The sequence below is a fragment of the Eschrichtius robustus genome, chromosome 8 (assembly GCF_028021215.1).
Source record: "Eschrichtius robustus isolate mEscRob2 chromosome 8, mEscRob2.pri, whole genome shotgun sequence".
Taxonomy (NCBI): Eukaryota; Metazoa; Chordata; class Mammalia; order Artiodactyla; family Eschrichtiidae; genus Eschrichtius; species Eschrichtius robustus.
In genome coordinates this window covers 11740799-11760980 of record NC_090831.1, presented here as the reverse complement: position 1 = coordinate 11760980, position 20182 = coordinate 11740799, and the positions used below count along the sequence as shown (strand labels likewise).

At 46.1% G+C, this 20182-nt stretch overlaps 1 protein-coding gene across 1 annotated transcript in view; it reads right to left on the bottom strand.

Moving 5' to 3' along the window:
- GLI3 (GLI family zinc finger 3) overlaps positions 1 to 20182 on the bottom strand; it is a 288050-nt gene that overhangs the window by 182363 nt on the left and 85505 nt on the right. The window contains exon 3 of the mRNA XM_068550331.1: positions 12925 to 13167. Coding sequence (XP_068406432.1) covers positions 12925 to 13167 — 243 coding nt within the window. The remainder of the gene's footprint in view (positions 1 to 12924; positions 13168 to 20182) is intronic.

Here is a 20182-nt window from a genome sequence, read left to right as displayed (position 1 = left end):
GAGACTAGCATGAAAGGAACAAGGCTGTGCTGTTACCAAAAAGAATGGATCTTTTAAGAACATCCTATTGAAGCAGATTTCCAAAAAGGCAGGTCTATAAGGCAGGTCTATATAAGGCAGGTCTCCTAGCTCTTCCTCTGTGGGGTGGGTAGTGCAAGTGCGGACCACTCACCTCGGTCATAGGTGGGCCATTTCACAGTCTAGCGGGCATGCTCCCAGACACTAAGAACACGTGGCCACCAATATGAAATATTAAGTTCCATAACCAAGCGTGAAACGGACTCGCGTTTAAGAAAAATCTAGAGCGCATGACCCCAAACTGCCCTTGAACCTTTCATGACCTGGACTCAGTTCCTTGTTCCTGTGAACCATCAGAAGACGGAGAAGAGGGACTTCCCTGGCGGTCCAGTAGTTAAGACTCCGCGTTTGCACTGCAGGGGCTGTGGGTTTCATCCCTGGTCATAGAACTAGGACCCCGCATGACGCAAAAAAAAAAAACAAAAAAAAAAAACTGAAGACGGAGAAGAAAGGGAAGGAGCATTTGCAGCAGCCTCGATGTACACGAAAATGCCAACTAAAACTTCTGCCCGCCCTAGATCAGAGGGCACGCCTCTAAAAACCCAGAAAACCTATTTTTTACAAGCTTCTTAGACTTCAAGGGCAGGAACTGTGTGCCGGACGAGAGCCACTGAGGACGCTCAGGTTCCATCAGTCAGGTGGTGAGGGGGGCGTGGTGACATGACCAGTGACAAAGCCTATCTGTGCACCCCCTCGGGAGCCGTGACAGCGCATGCAATCGCACGTCACCGGAGGGCCCTGGAAAGCGTATTAGAGAGTAATAAACTCCCATGCTTGGCTGAAGTGTTAGCAAGGGTCATGATCAACTCATGTGAAATCTGTCCCCCCAAAAGTCAAAAATTCAGGGGAACATTTCAGATGGCAGTTCAGTACTCCTCATAAATTAATGGAAGTCAGACATGAAAGTTTATAACAGCTGGGCCAGGTCAAGCGGAAAGAAAATGCAGCATTGGCATATGGGTTATGTGAATTTCTTAGAGTCCATACATTTGATATTTGGAAGGAAGAAGGGAAATGTTAATTAGGAGAAATTTCATACCGGATTTAAATTTGCCATGGAGTCAGAGCTCCATTGTAAATCCCCGCTGGAATCAGAAATCACCCTCCCCGGACCCGGGTCGGGCCTTTCATCCTGCTATTTTATACTTGTTGATACGGGACTTAATTGTTTTCATGTGTTGTTTCGTGCGATCTCTCCTCAGAATAGAAAATCAAGAGCCAGGGTCATACTTTGTATTTCTACTGTGTGTGGTGCTAAGTTAACACTGGGGAATCAATAAAAATATCTAAGTCATCCCTCTGCCTTCTCTAAAAACCTTCAACCAATTGTCCATAATTTTTAGACTGCTCTAGTTATAAGTATCTCAGGGGATGGTAGTCACTCTTGAAAGTCTCCACATTAACGTTTCTTATTCTCCTGATACAGGGGAAGCATTATTACAACTTGTATCTTTATTACCAGATCCAGATTTATCTCAAGTCAGATCAAGTCCCCTGAACTGCAGCTCTATGCAGAGAGGGTCTGATACTCACATCAGTCTTTAAAGCAAACATCAGTCTTGCCTGCAGGTCCTTGAGAGAAAGGGATACCCCCTGGTCTCCTCCCTGACTGTCTTCATGCATTTGCTTCTGTCTTTTCTTTCCTTAGCATCTATTTCCTCATTTGAGTCTCCATGTGTCTCTTTAGCCTGCACTGGCTGTGTTATTCGTATTCAGTCCTTTTCATCTTTCCTCATGAATCATTCCTCCAGCTTCTTAATCAGGCTTAACTGCTGTTCCCCAGGATTCTTTCAGTGTATCTGAGACACCAAAGCCAGGAGACCAGGAACTGCCCATATTAGTGGGACAAGAAGATGCTTTTGTGTGAAAAGACTATGGTTCTCTCTCTCTCCCTCTCCGATATAAACATTCCAAGCATACTTATAAATAAGGGATGCTCTTTCCCTGCCGCTTCCTCCCCTGGGTGGGGCAGGGTGGTCCACTGCTCTGATGTCACAGGAGAAACAGGTGAGGGATGGCATGGTGGCCTCAGTGCAGCTGGAGGAGCTGTCCCCAGGCTGGCCTAGGTGGGTCCAGATGCTGCATTATTCTGGTGACACGTGAAAGCCCCAGTTACTTACAGAGGCTGCCCTTCGGAATGGAGAGTTCACATAACGAATCCACCTTTGAACCAACAGACAGCCTATGGCCCCAAAGCCCCTGCAGGTATGGGGGAAACAGGGACACGGTGGGGAGACAGAGTCTATTTAACAAGACAAGTAGGAGAGCAGTGCACGTGGGGCCTCCCTCACTGGCTCCCAAGCCCTGGGCTGTGGAATCCAGACTCAAACTGGCCCTGGGAGCAAGCCACATGATCACTCCAGATCTCAGCCTCAGTTAATGCAGGTGCCAAATGCGTTTGTGCGAAAACTAAATGAGATCGTGTTATGGGGTCCTTAGCCCAGCGCCTGGCACACGATAAATGCTCCACTCATGGGCCTGTGGTGACCGCCACTGTTTCCCCACACACTTATCCCCCCAAAATAGAGACACAGAGAGGACCAGGAGGCCTCCCCATATTCAGGTCATAGGTAACCTCCAATTCTTTGGAAGAGTCTCAGCTGAGAAGCAATTTCTCCTTCTCTCCCACGTAGCCACGCCTGGAACATAGCAAGGGCAAAGGAAGCACCGGGCACACCTGCGTTCTCCATGCTAGGATCTGACAGTCCAGACCTGGAGACCCGTGTGGCAGGCAGCCTGCCCGCCCAAGCCCCTCCAGACCCTTGCCCGTCACCATTGGCAACACCACCATCCAGTTGTGGAAGAATCCCTAAGTTCCCTACTGAGCCAGCATGCCCAGGCCCTTGTAGAGACCTGCACTGCCATTGTGAAGTCTCAGCAGTTATGGGGCATGAGTTAAGGATTTGAGCTCTGGAGGCAAACTCCGTAAGTTCGAATCTTGGTTCGGCCACTTTGAACCAGGTAAAAATGGACAAGTGACTTAGCCTTCCTGGACCCCAGTTTCCTCATCTGTCCCTGGGGAAAATCATGGCGGCCTCTCATAAGGTTGTTGCGGGGATTTAATGAGTTCAAGAACAAAGCCCATGCCATATGGCACACAGTGAGGGCTCGATTTCTGCCGGCTATAATTTCTAAGCCAGAGGGACCCCACCTGGGCTACTGCAACACCTCTTGACAGTTGTCTCCCTCATTCTACACTCCACCCCTTCAGGACAATCCCCACACACCAGCCAGAGTGATATCCCTCAAGTAAAAAATCAAATCATGTCACTCCCTCCACTGGCTTTCCATTTGCCTACAAAGATCCCCTCAACTCATCTCCCCCACCTGCCCACCACACTCACCTTCTCTCTGCTCCAGGACGTGGCCATGGCAAACCCACAAATTCCACTCTTGAAGTGGAATGCTCTCCCCTTGGACCTTCCCAAGGTTGACTCCTTTTTATCACTTGGGTCTCAGCTGCAAAAACACCACCCAGGAAGGCCTTCCCCGTTCTGCCCACCCATTCCAAGGTACCATGCTCCACCCCGAGTCTCTCCCCAGCACACCGCCTGTTTTAGTGGGCTCAGAGCACCCACTGTGCTATCTTGTTGATGTCTCTGCCCCTGTGTTTGGTGTGTATCTCCTCTGGCTGGAATACGGGCTCCACGAAAGCCTGGACCTGATTGGTCTTGGCAAGTGCTGGCCCCTCAGGACCTAGACAGTGCCTGACTTACAGCAGACTCTCAAAAAGATGCATGGAATTTTGGAAATGAGAATGAAGATCAGGCATCATGTACCCAGTGGAGTAAGACTTGGAGTGGACCAGGGGCGTGATCAGAATAGCTGAGGACACTGGAGGCACTCAGGTGCCTTCAACTGCTCATTGATCATCTCTCTATATCATCATTTGTGGAATGTGATGGGCAAAAATTATGCTTAAGACATCATTAAAGATAAAACACAGAGGCTATATAGAAATGCATCCCACAGCATTACATGCTGTGTGATGTACATCTTATACATTAAATATAGAAGTGAACTACACATTTGCTCAAAAGAGTCAAACTATGTGGTCAGATTTGTCGAGCCAAGCTGGAATCACAGATGCTGGGGGAGAGTGGGGTGAGGGGGCAGTGATGGCATCCTATGACATTCCTTACTTAAAGGGGAAAAACAGGGATTGGGGGGGAAATCTGAAATCTTGCCGAATTCGAATGCAGGTTTATTTCACGAAAGCAAATGGAAAGAAGAGGCGGTGTCTTGTTTCCCAGGACGCTCCATGCACACTTCTCTGCTCCTCTCTAAACTAGAAAGCAGGCCCCCCTCTGATCCCACTCACAAGTCACAAGCACAGTCAGGATGCAGATTTGGGGCCCCCCCCCCAAGTGGACGAGTAAACACCCAGCTTCCTAGAGTGGGCTTCCTCTGACCTACACAATGCCCGCTGATTAGCCCCGCAGCCCTCCATGGAGAGGCCCGGCTCCTCCTCAGGGGTCCCCCCATCTCCCCTAAGACTATTTCTGTCCAGGCCAGATTGCGGGCTTATCCCACCCCTGGAAGTCTTTGTTCTCATTTTCTCCCAGTGGTATTAGCTACTTGATTTCCCAGCTGAATTTCACTTTGTCATTTCTGGCCCCTCTCGCCAACCTTGCCGTGGGCCCTTTGCACAATTCCTCTAGCTCAACTGACGTTAGGGGATTTGCGTTTTTCAATGAAATAAAACTCAAGGTTTTTTATTTTATTGTGAATCTTATATTCTGAAGTTAAAACGTGTCTTGCTACAGAACATTCCTGATTCACTGGAAATGAAACCACATTTATTTCCCAATGTTTGGGATTTGTACTTTGAGACCCAGCTATCGTGATTATCAGGGTTACCTAATGCAGAAAAGCTCAGCAGTTGGAGAACAAGTAGAAATGGATTTTGTTGTCTTCGAAAGAAAATATAACACGCGACTCAGGGGAAACAGCAGCATGTCCTTGAAGACCACGGGGTAAGAAGTCAGCCAGAGAAGTCGGGAGGGGCTGGGGATGGAATCACAGTGGCAAATCAGAAGGAGGAGGTGAATTAAACTCTGCAACAAATCCTGGGCTGGTGATGGGAAGCATAGTTACCCAAAGATCTGCTTGAATACGCAAAGGCCATGAAACAAGTCTTCGGGCTCACCGTGGATTCATGCAGAAGAGGATCAGCTCCCAGGGAGCCCACTGACCGGCACCTCTTCAGCCTGTCTCCTGCCACTCCCTGACCTGAGCTCCACCCACCAACCCCAGAGTCCTCTTGGGTCCTCACGAGTGACATGTTTTTCTTTGGCCTCCACACCTTCAAAAACATTCCTCTCTACCTCTCTATCACAGGTAGAGACGTCACTTCCTCCAGGAAGCCTTCCTGACCCATCAAGTCAGGGTGAGGTATGTGTGTTACCTTCTCTTCAGGGGCCCTGCATCTATCTTTTATGATACATCCTTTGTGCTGACTTTAGGCAAGGGCTTATCTACTTGTCTTATTGTCCCATTGGCCTGAAGTTCCATGGAAGCAATGACCTTGTTCTTTCTCTCCAACACTTGTTAGCACTTAAGAGACACTCAGTAAGCATGATTCACTAACAAATGACTGACAGGGGAACCAAAAATACAAACAGCTCAACGAGTCAAGAACTTTCTTCATTTTTTTCTGAGAGGAAGAAACTCATCAAAAACTGAGGTTAACAAAAAGCCAGGAGGCCCCCCCAAAGAAGAGAAGATATTAGGAAGATAAGAACAATGCATTTTAGGAGCGACCCAATGTAGAGACCCACATGTAAAAGCTAAAAGGACTGAAAGTTGGATGCTTTTCAAAGAGTTCCACAAGAATCCAAACTCTATCAGAACGTAAGAAGGACAGAGCCATAAAACGCCAGATCGGCTGCCCTATATTAAACCAAACTGCACAAGGCACAAAGAGAAAAATCCAGCCCTTTCACTAAGTAGGATGAAGATACAGCACAGATTTATAGGTACAAGATCAAGAAAGCTAAAGCAAGGCAGGAGATGCAGCTTTCAAGAGACATCAAAGGTAACATTCTTTAATTATACAACAAAAAGGAGGAGGGGGCCAAGGATAATGTTGCCTCTGTTAGAAAATAGGCTGGAAAGCCGTTAGCACATGGCTATGAAATGGCAGGCATTGCTGTGTTTCTCGCGCTTTTTCTCAAGGAAGGAGGGAGGGACGGGGGGAGGGAAAGAAATCATAAGCAACTAAAAACATTGCCGCTTGTGTTGGGTGTTGGGTGGGTGGCCAAATTAGAAAAGGAAAAAATTCCACGGAATATTTAAACAACTGGATTCATGGTCCCGATCGATTTGTCGATGGAGGATCCCATTACCATGGATTACACGCATACTTGCACACTAACGAGTGGGAAAGATGTTACCGAAATCATGACTTGCCTAGAGGTTATTGAAGATAAGACGAATCACCGAAATTTGCTAAAGGGGAAAACAAATATCATGCTCACCTTAACTACAGGAAAAGATACCTACCCCTTGGATTTTAGACAGGCTTCAAAACACACAGGAGGGGTGAATCTCCTGTGAGAATCCCGTGGTGTTTACAATGAGTTGGTCCTCATCCAACTCCGGGAGCAAAGTGTCAATCTCCTCCAAAGTACCACATCCCACCTCGTCGGAGCACCCTGGCAGCTTTAGATGTGCTATAGGTAGGCAGAAGCAAATGTGCTTGATGTTTATAAATGTATAAATGTGTTATAAACACTTTAAACCCTGCTTACGTTCGTTCAGAAAGGATGGGGGAGGGGAGTAAGTGTGGATCAGAGGTTGCATATAATGGGTGAATTATAAAATGGATGTGTGATGTGTGATGTGTTTCAGGGTGAGAGTTACACGTGAACTTGGAGTGCAGGGTAGGAAAATATCCTTGTGAGATGGGACTCAGAGAAGTCTTTCACAGGAAGTGCATCTTTAGTAAAGAATAAGTAGGACTTGAAGGCGAGGAGGAAAGCCAAGAATTATTCTGGGAGGACCACAGTGTGAGCAGGGCGGCCTGAGCAGTGGACGTCAGGAGCCAGACTTGCCTGCAGGGGGCACTATTTGGACAACAGAGGGTGAGAGGGCAGGGCCAGAGCACCAACAGGCCAACTGGTTCTCTCTAGAACATGATCTCCCTTTGCCTTTCCTTTCTATTCCTCTCCTGGAGGAATGGCCTTCAGGCTTCTCCCTGGTCCCCTCTAATAAGTATGTCCTAATAAGTAATTCAATGGGTAAAATCAATAGCTCATTTTTTCCAAAGGTCACAGTGCTTCTCTCCGCATTGGGTCCCAGTTTCAAGTGGTTATCTCAGAAGACCCACGCGTGGAATCACAGTCACGTCAAGTATGAGAGTAGTCAAGATTGAGCCGGGAGAGTGGAATCTGGAGCCCCCTAAAAATGATCCCTAAATTTCTAGCGCTTTCTGCAGAGGTGCACTGCAATGTAGCTCTGAAAAAAAAAAAAAATCTATGGGACTGGCTTACTGTTGCTGGTCTTAAAACATTACCTCCAGGTTGTTGAAAGAAAGCTTGGATCCTTACATTGAATTTCTAAGAGGACAAAAATTAGCAGGGAGCTATTCTTAAGCTCACGAGTTAAGTTTTGCAAAACTTCCTAGACTTGCTTGCATCTCCCCACTCCAGCTTCCCTACATACAATTCAAGACGACCAGCCCAGGATACAAGACACCTAGCAAAGCCCCCAGAGTATGACCCAACATCAGTCTTTCTGGTAAAAACCCTCTAGCTTTCAAGGGGGAAAAAAAACAAAAACAAAAAACAATCCCAACACTCCTGATTGGCTTGTCAACTGTTTTCCAAAGACGGAAACGACAGCTTGGATGAGAACAGAACTGTGTGTTCGGGGAACTGTCACTGCCTTTGCAGTTTGGTCAACACCAAACTGTTCACTTGTGCCTCGTAGGCGTCTTTCTCGTTCACAGCCTCCAGATGACACTCCAGGAGTAAAAGAAATGTGAGCAGGTACGTCTATTAAATATGTAAAATACACCTCTTCCCTTCCCCTCACTTTAGAAAACGTGTTTCTAAAGGGTGTGGGAAGTCACCCAATATAAAGACAGACAGGTAGAAGAAACATCTTCCATGCCCTTTTTTTTTAGCACATAAGAAGGCAAGTGGGCTCAGCACATCAGCTTTGCACAGAAGACAAATGCCAGCCAATTAAAAATTCAGTTTCTTTTCTTTAAGCTAATTCCTCAGGTTTTGCTAATTAGCAACTAATAGTTCTGTCATCCGAGCTGGGAAACATAAGGAAGAATACCAGCGGTATGTTTTCAATCAAAGCATTTACATGGAGGAATGAATCATATTTTCCAGGAGGAATTACTGCTTGGGAGCAGTTGGGGGCAGAAGGAAAGCAGTCTTCACACAACTATAAAACTGTAAAAGAGACCTGAAATTTTAGAAAAGGGGGCATCTTTCTAAACCCTCCCCGCCTTTAACAAAACCAGCAGGGGATCTGTATGACATGACTGGTGATTCCAAGAAACTCCCCACCAAGACCCCTGCAGGGACCGTTAAAAAACTGGACTCCGCACAGTGAGATAGAAGACAATGCAACACATGTTTTCTGTAATGGGGAAGAGAATAAAAGTTAAGTGTCGGCCAGGGTACAGGAATGCTTTAACTATTATGTCACCTGCCTTGTAAGTTTATAAAAGAAGAAATGCACAGTGGTTAAGTGAAGGCGGGGTGTGGGGTGGGGGGGGGGGGCGGGTGGTGATGGTGGTTTGAAATATCTGGCTACAGATGAAGCAGGAGCAGAATAAAACTGCTGAGAAATCTTTGGGCCGGGAGATGGGGATCCTTATCCTGACTCCAGGACAAGTAGGTCAGATTCCCCGAATCTGGCCCCTCCCGTGCTCTCCCCAATTATAAAGCGCTAGTGATACAGCACCAGCCAGCCTGTCAGCACCGCCCCAGGTCTGAGCCATGCAGCTTGAACATCAACTTTCCTGCCTTGACACACACCCCGTCCACAGCTACCCTTGGCGAGACAAACCCCCCAATCCCCCAGTGAGGATTTTATTCCAAACACATGTTGCAAATGTTTGAAGTGCCCGCTATCCTGGGGTTTTCTTTTTCTTTTTTTTTTTTTTAAGTGAAACCCACAAAACCGAAAATACTTTGAATCCCGCCTAAGTGCAATTTGTGAAGATGCAACTTTGCCTACCCAAGTATAACAGAGTGTTGTGCAATAAAACTTTTACAGATGTCCTTCTGAGGGGAAAAGCGATTTTCCCTTTTCCGGTCTTACAGGAAGCCTGCCCACACGTTAGAAATACAAAGTTAGTATATATAGAGGCACAAATTAGGCATCTTGGAACGTCTGCATTTTCCAACCACAGAGGAACGCAGGAATTACTGTGAGAGTTCACATGCCCAGATACACTGGATTAGAGGAGTCTTTCCTCTCCGACGGTCTGGTGGGGCTGGCAGACGACTCAAAGGAAAAGGGAATGGCCTGAAAAGATGCTCTGAACCGTCAGCTACCGAAGGTCTGCAGTGAACTTATGTTCTTGACAAGGCTGCCGACTGAGACAAGGTAAAGAAACGTGGCCAAGCTTTTACGTCTCATTTTAAAAAGAGGGTACTTTTCTCACACACTAAAAGATTCTTAGAAGATGTGTCAGTTTCAGCTTCCCATCGGTCGTTTATCTGGATAATTAAATCCACGTGAGGTGGATAAATATTATTACAAGGTACCTAAAAAAACGTTCATTATACTGGCAGAAGATTAAATAAGCCAACAGGGTTCTAGAAAAAATAAAGTCATACCCTACTGACCCCTTGAGGCTTAGTTTTAGGACATCTTTAAATTATTTACCATGAACACCTAACACTATACTTTTTATTTTTCCACATGTATTAAGTTTGTACTTGTTACATAAAACACTTTCTGTTAGGAATGTAAAAGGTTAAAACTCCAACTCATGTAAAAGCTTTAAAATTTCTCTACTCCCCAAACAGGAAAAAAATGATAGTCTGTCCACTAAGGTTCATCGAGAAAGGATTCTGTTCAGAGGGCCACGGCACCCCTTGCTAACCGCACACCCTTTCCCTAAGGGTTGCAACTCACTCCATCTGTAATCTGTATTTATAGAAGATGCTGACCTCAGGGAGGGAGGAAAGCAGGTCTGGCGGAGAAAAGCCAGTCTGCACTGAACCGAACACAACTGCAACTCTGATAAAAAAAACACGTCGGTTTGGAGAGTGAACGCATCGCATCACGTACAGATGGTGGTGAGGACACGGATGATGATGATGACGATGGAACGGAAGGAAGAGCGAGAAAGAGGAACAGGAGAAGGGAGATGAGGCAGAGGAGAAACGGCTACCGTAATGATTCCGATGCAGTCACCATGAGCCAGAGATTGTACTCAATATTTTATTGGCATTGTCTCGCTTAATCGTCACAAGGACGCCATGGGGCTGGGGGTCTTACATCACTCCCATTCAACAGTTAGGAAGGGATCCTTAGAGGGACCTGAGAGCACAAGCCTACTTGGCGACAGTCACACGGCCAGTAGGTGGCAAGGCTGGAACTTGAGTGCCCTAGTTGCTGAGCTAAAATCTGTGTAATCCCTAGGTCTCCCCATCCATATGATGTATGTAACGATAGCATTTATTCATGTCCAATTGAGTGAGTACGTTGGGAGGGTGGGTCAAAATGGCACTTGCCGTTTGGTGACACACAACCTACCTTGCTTATAAATTACCATGTGATTTTAATAGTGATTTGAAAATGCAGTGGGAAACGCTGAAGCATAACCAACCTATGGGTGCGATGTCCCCTAAACACAGTGACAAGGAACAGTTCCAAGAGCCACCAAGAGTTCTCCAATGCCCCGTGCTAGTTCGTACTCCACTGGAGGCCCGGGAGGGGGGGTCGCACACATGGACCACCGAGAGGGGATGAGGGCCTCAGGTGTGCAGAGATCCCGGCCCCTCAAATGACGGGGAGAGAATTCAATGGGCAAACCGTTAGAACAAATGGGCCAAGAGCAAGCTGCAAGTTGGACGGCACAGACAGAAAGTTAGCAGTCATCTGCCTACTTCGGGCAGCTGTCCTGACTAATTAACTACCTCACCAATTAGTGGGCATCTGGAATCGAAAACACAACACAAATATGAGATGGGGAGAGTTGGAAAGTTGTGTTCCCATCGAAGGGCAAAAACAAGGCAGGGAACGTGTGGCGAATAATCTGGACTTGATCCTTTTTCAAAAGTAAGCGTACTCTCTGGGAATATTAATATAGGTCGAGAGTATGTACAGTCCCTCCAATTTTCTGCATGGATGAGATCTAATGCAGACCCATCCACAAAAATACAATGTAGAAAACTTAGGAATGTGCTCGGAGAAAAACCCTACCCACACTGTTGTAAACTCTCATTCGGAAAATAAAGGAGAAATAAAATAAAACGAAAGAAACCTCTAATGAGGGAAGGAAAGGAACATGACACACTACACCTCCTCCTTATTTCTGTATCTGTAAAAGTAACAACTGTAGCCACAGGGCCGATAAGCACTTTTTAAACAGAGAAGTTGTAGCCTTTTTCAAAAGCTAACAAGAAGCCATCAAACCTTTTCCTCCATGCCTCTGACCACTTAAAAAAAAATCTCCCTCCACTGAAGAAAATAATGTATCTTCCATCTTTACCAACAATATACTCTCGTTGGGGGGAGGAAGAAGCAGCATTTACTGAGACTTAAGGTTGTGCGAAGCTCTTTGATCTGCACCCTGATGAGTGAACATTCCCCTCTGCTTCAAGCCAACTAATGAAGGGATGAAATTAGCTTTTATCCTGGGCACTTTCTTGAGCCAAAAAACATGCACTAATCAGCTGTCCTCACTCATCAGTCATCTGGCTAATGACCTTTTGCCTTAAAACACTAAAATTTCTGAACGATGTGGAAAAAGGGAAACACAAATCAGTCCCCCCTCCCTGGAGCGCGATGGATCAACTGGAGCCGGAGCCGGGAAGGTTAAACAGCAGGTCTGTATCCTGGCAAGGTGATAAATCTGTAATCAAGAGCTGCATGCCTGGGCATCTCAATATGAACTTCATTACGCCACCACCGAATTACATTTTTTTAACTAGAACCAGGCCAGAAATACACTGAACCCTTAGATATTTTCCTTTACGTTCTGCCTTGGGAGAAAACCATTGTATAGGTGTGTTCGGAGCCCTAATTAATTTCTTAAACTTTCTGAGTGATGTAAAAGGAGCTTTCCGAGGTCTTCTGGTCTGCTGATTGCAGAAGAAAGTAGAACACATAGAAAAATCTTCCATAGGAAGGAATTCAGCCTTGGTTGGTTAGAAGAGGTTTGTTCCTCCTCAACAATGAAGCAAACAAACAAACAAACACAAATCATTGAAAAGGGGAATGGCTGCCATTAAAGACATCTGCTAATTAATGCCTCCCACTTCAATAACTGCCCCCCTCTACCAGTTTTCCTACAGCAGCATCTACTTGGGCGGAGCAAATCTGGTTCTAGTTCCCGGGAAAGGTCCATGTGGATTAGCCACAGATGGACACCTTCCTGACGGCGGCCCTCCAGCCCCCTCCAAGGCCTGAGCTGCTTAGGGATGGAAGGAGATGGCTTTCCCTAAAAAGAAGAACGGACAGGATGTGGGAGAAGTAAGAAGTAAAGCAGACAGTAAATTAAACGTTTGTATAAATTCCATTGTATAAATTAATACATGCCAAATACCTCATTAATTAAGCGCACGCACACACGTGCCCACACACGCCCACACACGCAGAGCCTGCCGTGGCTCCTACAGCAAGTGCCACGGGGAGGGGACCACTTACGGTAGTGGGGCTCCATGTAGCCGTTCCTGGGGTCCATGGCAAACACAGCCCCGCGGTAGGGGACAGAGGGCTCGGCCAGGTGGGGCAGGGACCCATGGATCTCCTTCTTGATCAGCGAGGCCCTCTCGTCACTGGATGTCGAAGGTTCCTCACTGATCTTGCCAAGCCCCGGGACGCTCTGAGGCTGCATAGTGACTGCGTTTCTTCTCTCTCTGTGATAGGTCTGTCCAGGACTTTCATCCTCTGAAGAAGGAAGGGAAGTGGAAACTCTGTGAGCACTTTGAGAAGCCATCAGCTAGGGCTCCCTCTCCATCCATCTCCCCCCGCAAAAGAAGCCTATTTCTCATTCTTGGCAACTTTGAAAGCTACACCACGACGGGACGGTCTCAAGCCAAAACTGCTTATGAATGAGGGTCCAAGATACAGATCGAAGGAGGAAGGGGAGCAGGAAATGAGCCTATTCACTTGAGATGTAGGGGGTCAGCAAATTCTCATCCCCGGTTTACAGCCGAATCTGCCAGGGAGGCTCAGCGGGGACTCTCCAGTATCCCCGCGGGTCCCACATGGAACTGGAAGTTTCGCCAGCCTGAGGCTGTGGATGTCCAGTTTCCCCTGGTCTGAGGAAGCCAGGCCTCCGGGTGATCTAGGAAGCGAGGGACCTCTGTTCCTCAGAAAAGGACCCGTTAGAAAGCGATCCCAAAGTTTTTGTGATTTGGGGGTTTTTTAAAGTCAGATTCGTGACCCACTGAGAGATTAAACAGAGCCAGACATGGGACAGAAAACCCATTGGTTCCAAGGGATAAAGATGCCAATCATGGAAACCTACAGTGCCCCTTGCAGGACACTTCCTGCTTCAGCCCACAGAGCAGAGCTGAGAGCTAAGACGAAAACGGGGTGAGGCCATGGGTGTGGAGGGCATCAGTTACGCTGGTCTACATCCATGCTCTGGTGGGCTCCAGACATCACTTCCAACACGTAAGCAATGGCTTGCTGAAATACCAGCTCGCTAATACTTCTGCTGCTTTTCATCTGTAACAACTTTCCATCTGTCCACTATGATTCTGCGCCAATGTGATTGGATGACCTTTCTATAATAGCAGATCAAAGAGCCGAGGCATAAAATCAAACTGAACTGGCGATCGGAACCCACAACTAGTGGACCAATTCATCTGTCAGAATCATACACACACTCTAAACTACGCCCGCACAAGCTCTGTGTTTAATCCACAGACTGCTCTGGCAGATAAGTGCTGATGGAAACCAAGCTGGTGGGACACTGCTTAGACACCTCATTTGAAAGCTGTTTCCTGTTCCTGATCCTGAAAACAAAAACTATATTTGGGTATAAATAATAATACTGTTGTACTATTTAGATGAGCAGATTTTGAACTCATCTAATCTCAACACACAAACTTCTCTTCAAAGTATCCCATAAAGCAGATATGTCTGGCTGAGAGCCTCTAAAAAACAGAAAACGTATGCTTTAACAGTTTCACAGCTCTTTTGACAAATTCAGAAGAATAGCTATAAATTTGAATGAGCGTGAAAATACAAACTACAGTAACAACTACTGTTTTGTGATGACTAATAATTCGAACTACCTAAAGCCAGTAGAAACTCTCATGTTTCTGCCTATGTTTGGGACTTGAAGAAATAAGCAACGTATTTTTTTTTTTTTTTTTTTTTAGCCTAGCAAATGACTTCCAAAACTGAATAGGCAATGAGGTATGTTCTGGACTTTACAGTAATTTTGCTGACTACTGCTGGATAACTGTGAAACATTATTCTAGCGTTATTTTGTGCAGATCCTCACCCCAAAACCTTGTAAGGATGGGATAAATTATGAGTTTAATCTATCAAGTAACTACTAAAAAAGAAAATGGTGCAATCCCACATTTTCACCCATTGATCTTTACAAAAGCAATTCCAACCATGCTTTTGCTAATTGAAAAACAAACTCCAAAAAAAAAAAAAAACACCCCTACATTTTAATTTTCCCTTCTGACTAATACTTTTAGGCCCTAGGCCACTCTCATACTTCATTAGCAGTAAAGTTGCAGACTACAGAATGAGGGTTTGCAGTGATGTAAAAGCAGAAGGGTGTCAAAACACGTCAAAACTCTTAGTCGGTTTTATAAAAATTCCTATAATGCACAAATGACCAAAGTCATGTTTTCCACTAATTTGCGCCTGCACAAATTTCCAATTTCAACCGTAGAGCACTGAGGTGCAAATTCTGTAGAATGGACCTTCATTTGGAAAACCAGAAAGCCCCTATCAAATGGGGCTCTGACACATAATTAGCATTCTCTGGGCAAGATGACTAACCAAGCCCTACTAATCTGTTCCAGGTTTAAAACAGGATTCCCTTGACTTAATCTTCCTAGAAGAAATTAAACTTTTCTTCTCTTAAAACTGCATCCCTATAACCGAGTGCGTTTCTTCGACACGATGCCTTTACGGATGAGCATCTGAATCCACCTTCACGAATCACTGAGTAATTGGCATGGTCTGATCACACAGCCCTCCCACCTTCTCCCCACCGGTGGGAGAAGGAAGTCGTGGGGCGGGGTAAGTGGAAACGGGGGGTGACTTTTTAGCTAAAAATTATTTTCTTCATGAGCGTTAACACAACATGTGTGAATATCAAATTATAACAAGAAATCAGCAAAGTTCAAACATTTAATACTGAAAAAAAGAATGAATTCCCTTAGTAAAGTACAATGCAGGCCAGAATTTTTTTTCACGTGGAAACTTTCATCAGACTGACTTTTACAAGAGTCAATGCTCCCAAATTTTCACCTACCCTCCCCCTCCAGAAAATTCCAGCAGACGATTATTTCATGAAGTTCATCTCGTGTACTGAGTTGATTCTGAGGGGCATTCAGATGAAAACTTGACAGTACACACAAACAGCTAAGAGGCTTGAAAGCATGCACTCTACAGTGGAAAGGAAACTTTCCAAGCAATATTCCTGCCTGCTCTTATAAATGTAGCAACCACTTCAGCAAGCCAGAAAGACGAGAGCTGTCTAATCTTGCTCAGTTGAGCTGAGTTGTTCAATAAAGTTTGAGAGTCAGCGCAGACGGGCTACGCCAGGCCAAATTATTGACAGAAACATACTGTCCACCATGGCAACAAGTAGAAGTCGGCTGCAAAAATGTAAGCAAACAGCCCAGTCCTCCAGAAGCATCTGCCAATGGACTTGAACAGCCAAACACAAGGCGACTGTTCATGCCTCTCTCCGTTCAACAGCTGCAAGCTCGGGGGTCACACTGAGACATGCAATTCACTAAAAGCTTCAGGAGAAAATTATTTTCAAAACTGTCATCGGGATCCCACTTGGGACCCCCTTGCCTTCTGTAGATCTGTGCTCCAGTGGAAGTTAGGGAATTCCTACCCCCCTAGGGAGAGCTGCCCCTGCATCTCACTTTAGAAACTGTCCCAGATCTTCCAAGCTCTTCCAAAGGCAACCCACATGGCATGGGACACGCTTAGTGCCATAAACTCTCAAAACTCAAAAGTGGCTTCGTGGCCAACACTGCTGAGACTGTTTACAGGGACGGTTTAAAGGAAGTAATCGTGTTGCCTGAAGCAGGACTCAACACACACGCCCGTGCATGCCCACAAACTCTTAGGACGATTTCTCCTCGCGACCCCAGGAAACAAGCGCTCTTTCGCCTCGGACTGGAAAGAACAGTTTCAGAGGATTCTTCGGCTAGAAAAGTAAAACCCTGCGCTGCATCACTAACTAAGAACACCTCCTGTCCCCCTGACCGAATTAGCGGCCGAGGAACTCCCGGGACGTACACGTGCTCACCTCTTTGAAATGAACATGGATTTTAAGCTGTCCCCTGAAATCCTGTTTTAACAGCATCACTCCTCTCTTCCCCCAAGACACAGGAGACACAGAGCAAAAGAGAACAAATACTTACAACTCGTCCCAGGCTCTGGCTAGCTACTTTCTGCAAACTTCTCTTGGTGGGCTTTCTCTAGCGGTGCAGACCCTCGAGGAACATTCTCGGTGTCTCCCTGCCCCGCTGCGCCTTGGCCCTCTCCCTCTCCCAGGCAGTGCTTGCTCCCATTAGAGGAATTAAAAGTGGTTGGAGCCATGCTAAATTTAACAAGCTCATTAGTATTCTTTCTGAGTGCTTCCGAGTGAACTCTCTCTATTCAAGCCGCTCTCTCCAGCAGAAGGGTCAGGCTGGCTAATCATTAAATCAAACTAATGTCACCCTATCACAATCAGCCTGAGAGAAGGAGGGTTTATTATTTCAGTTTATGCTAAATAAACGGTTTTACAAACGGTCCCCAAGCAAGGTCAACAGCAGCTTCAATTACAAGACAAACTTAACAAGAGTTGCAATAAACCAAGGATCCCGTATTGACTTAAGAACAGGCTCGATGCCACATATGGCCACTAGCAGGGTTGTACAGGAATGCATACTGGAAAATAAAGGAAGAGGGGGAGCTTCTTTCTATGCCAGAATTTGCCACTGCACAGCGATTGCTCATTCACCTCTCTCCAACCAGCTAGCTGCTCAGCTCAATTCACTCCACACAAAGGCTGGAGCCCAGACCTCAATGGACCGAGGGAAACACGTTCAGAACTAGGCTCTCTATTGTGACTGAATTTCTTAACATCTTTTCAAAAAGCGGAGAATGCCTTGAGGCTAAAGGAAGAAACAGGCTAATGGTGAATTGGGAATTCAGAGCAAATTTCAGAGCCCTTTCCTCCTAGCTTTTGAGGTTGAAAGCAAGCTCTTTCCTTTCAAGTTTCAAAGTCCTTTTTCCTCCTGCAGTGTCACAGAAGGATTTGAAAAGAAGGTAATTGTGCTCGCAGTCTCCCTGATCAGAGCTTACGTCCTATTTCTGGTATTTCGGAATACTTCTTGCAATAATAGTGCATATAGCTCAATCCCTTAACCGGCCTGCAGTCTGCAATTGCTCATTAAATGAACAATTGCGGGTATAAAATGCCTTTTATGTTCAAGGTCTGGATATAAGATAAGCATTCTAGGACTCTAAATTTGGTTTACTAAGGAAACTCTCCATCATTAAATTACAAAACTGAAGTCAGAATATCAGGTTTTCCAAGAAAAGTGGCACTCAGATTTCAGTGAGCCCAAAAGACAGGGCGGCCGGGGAGAGGGACAGAAGCCACAAAATGTTAAGGGGGGGGAAAAAAAAAAAGACTGCAGACTCGGAAAAGATTTCGAGGCAAATGGGATTCGAACAAGAAAATAATATTTCCGTGTTTAATAAGGTCTGCGTTTGTGAAGCCTCATCATTTCCAAACTGAACGATATAATCAAGTCGTCTTCAAATGGATTAAAACACAGGGCTGAGGCTCAATCAACACGTAGAGGGCTATTCCTGACCCCTCACCAGCAGACGTCACCCCCTTCCTTAAGAAAATAAATAATCCTTTTCCACTACAGAGCGCTTTATCTTTATATCATCTCACTTGATCCTCACCAGAACCCAATGCTGCAGCAGGACAAGGTGTTAGGTCCAGTTTCCTAATCAGAAACAGGCAGCCACATCCCTGATGAGTAAGTGATGTAAGAGGAATCCCAGCCACGCCTTACTGAGGCCACAAAGTCCTGTTAACAGGACAAGAGGTCTGCTCCCAGGCGGTTTGGGGAATGATACCTGGCACTTGTATGCACTCCCAGCCTCCACCCCCATAACCATCATAAAAGGGGGGAAAAAGTAATTACATTTTGATGCACAGACATTTTCAAACCTTTGATACTCTCCTATTAAGTTTTTATCAACATAAGTCTACTCCTGGGAAGCACCCAGAGGGTGCCAGTGACAAATCCATGGTGAGACGTCCAACCTCAGGGTCTTAGTACCATGAAGCATCTTATCCCCACAGGCGTGAAGACACACACATGCCCTATACAGGCTGCAGACACACACACACCCTTTCACACGCTGAGGCTCAACCAATGGCATCTGTGTGTTACTGCAGTTTTTAATGTGCTCCCACCAGCCTGGGGCCCCATCTTCCTCTTCCGAGCAAGAAACAGAGCATCGTTTTCTGCTTTCCTCCCAGGAAATTGCCTGGCTGTGTTTGGAAAGAGCATTATTTCATGTTTTCCTATTATACATTGGTTGCATCTTGTCAGCTTTTATTTCTGTGGCTATTTACATTCTGATTTTCTTTGAATAAAAACCAATGGAACCCAAGTCCTCGCCTCCCTGTTTCAGAATTCTCTCTAAGACTTTGACCAAAGAGAGATCAGAAATGAAAGAGAAGAGGCTAAGTACATTCGTAAGCATCGTAGAATTATGCCAGGAAGTTGGGGGGTGGGGGGGAAGTTCCTGTAGTTTTTATAAGCAGAATCTTGCCTCTTTCCATCCTGATTGCAGTGATGCCTAAGCCAGAGGCTGCTCCCTAGAATGTCTTAGAGCCTGGCTTCCAAGGGGAGGAGTAAACAATGCCTTCTCTAAGAACATTTCCAATGCCCTTGGGGTCAGACATCGCCCTTATGCGGCTACACATACATCTCTCATTGACAATGAGTGATGATAGAGGGAGTGGCCCAGATGGATGGGGGAGAGCTCTCCGCTTTGTCTGCAACCTTTAAACCGACTGCAAGGCCTGCAACACGAGCGGGCTGCCGGGGGATTTGAAGCTTTGGAGAAATTCAAGTGGCAACCCTCCCTCAAAGATCATGGGCTCAAGGATTAACGGGTAGCTCTCTCTTCCCACTTTCATCAACCAGGAGATCCCAAGGGGGAAGGAGAGAAAGTACAAAACGCCCTCCATCAGAGTAGTACGAATGTCATAATTGTTTTAACATTTCTAGAGTTCTTTTTGCCAAAGAACAAAACATAGTCCAGACTGACCCATATCCCACCAGCCCTTCACCAGAAACTATTTGCTCCCAAGTGTAGGTTACAACTAAACCCAAGGCAATTTCTGGCCTCACTCCCTACTACTCAGCTTACAGAGCTCCACCCAGCTTCAAAGGGGGCTCCTGGGATAGAAAGAGTGGAGAGAAAGCAAGATGAGACTTTAGATAAACTGAAGGGCAAACCTGACATGGCTGTTCCAGGGCAGCAGAGAGCAAGCAGCCTCTTGCCTTTTTAAAAAGATCATACAATGAGGGCTCCTTGCCATCTGGAAAATCAGGAGCCAATCACACCACCAGCTTCACATCTGAGGCCTCACCAGGCATGCCCTGTGGCCTACAGGGTTTCCATTCTCTTTCCTTGTGCCTCTCTCTGAACCCTCACCGATGAG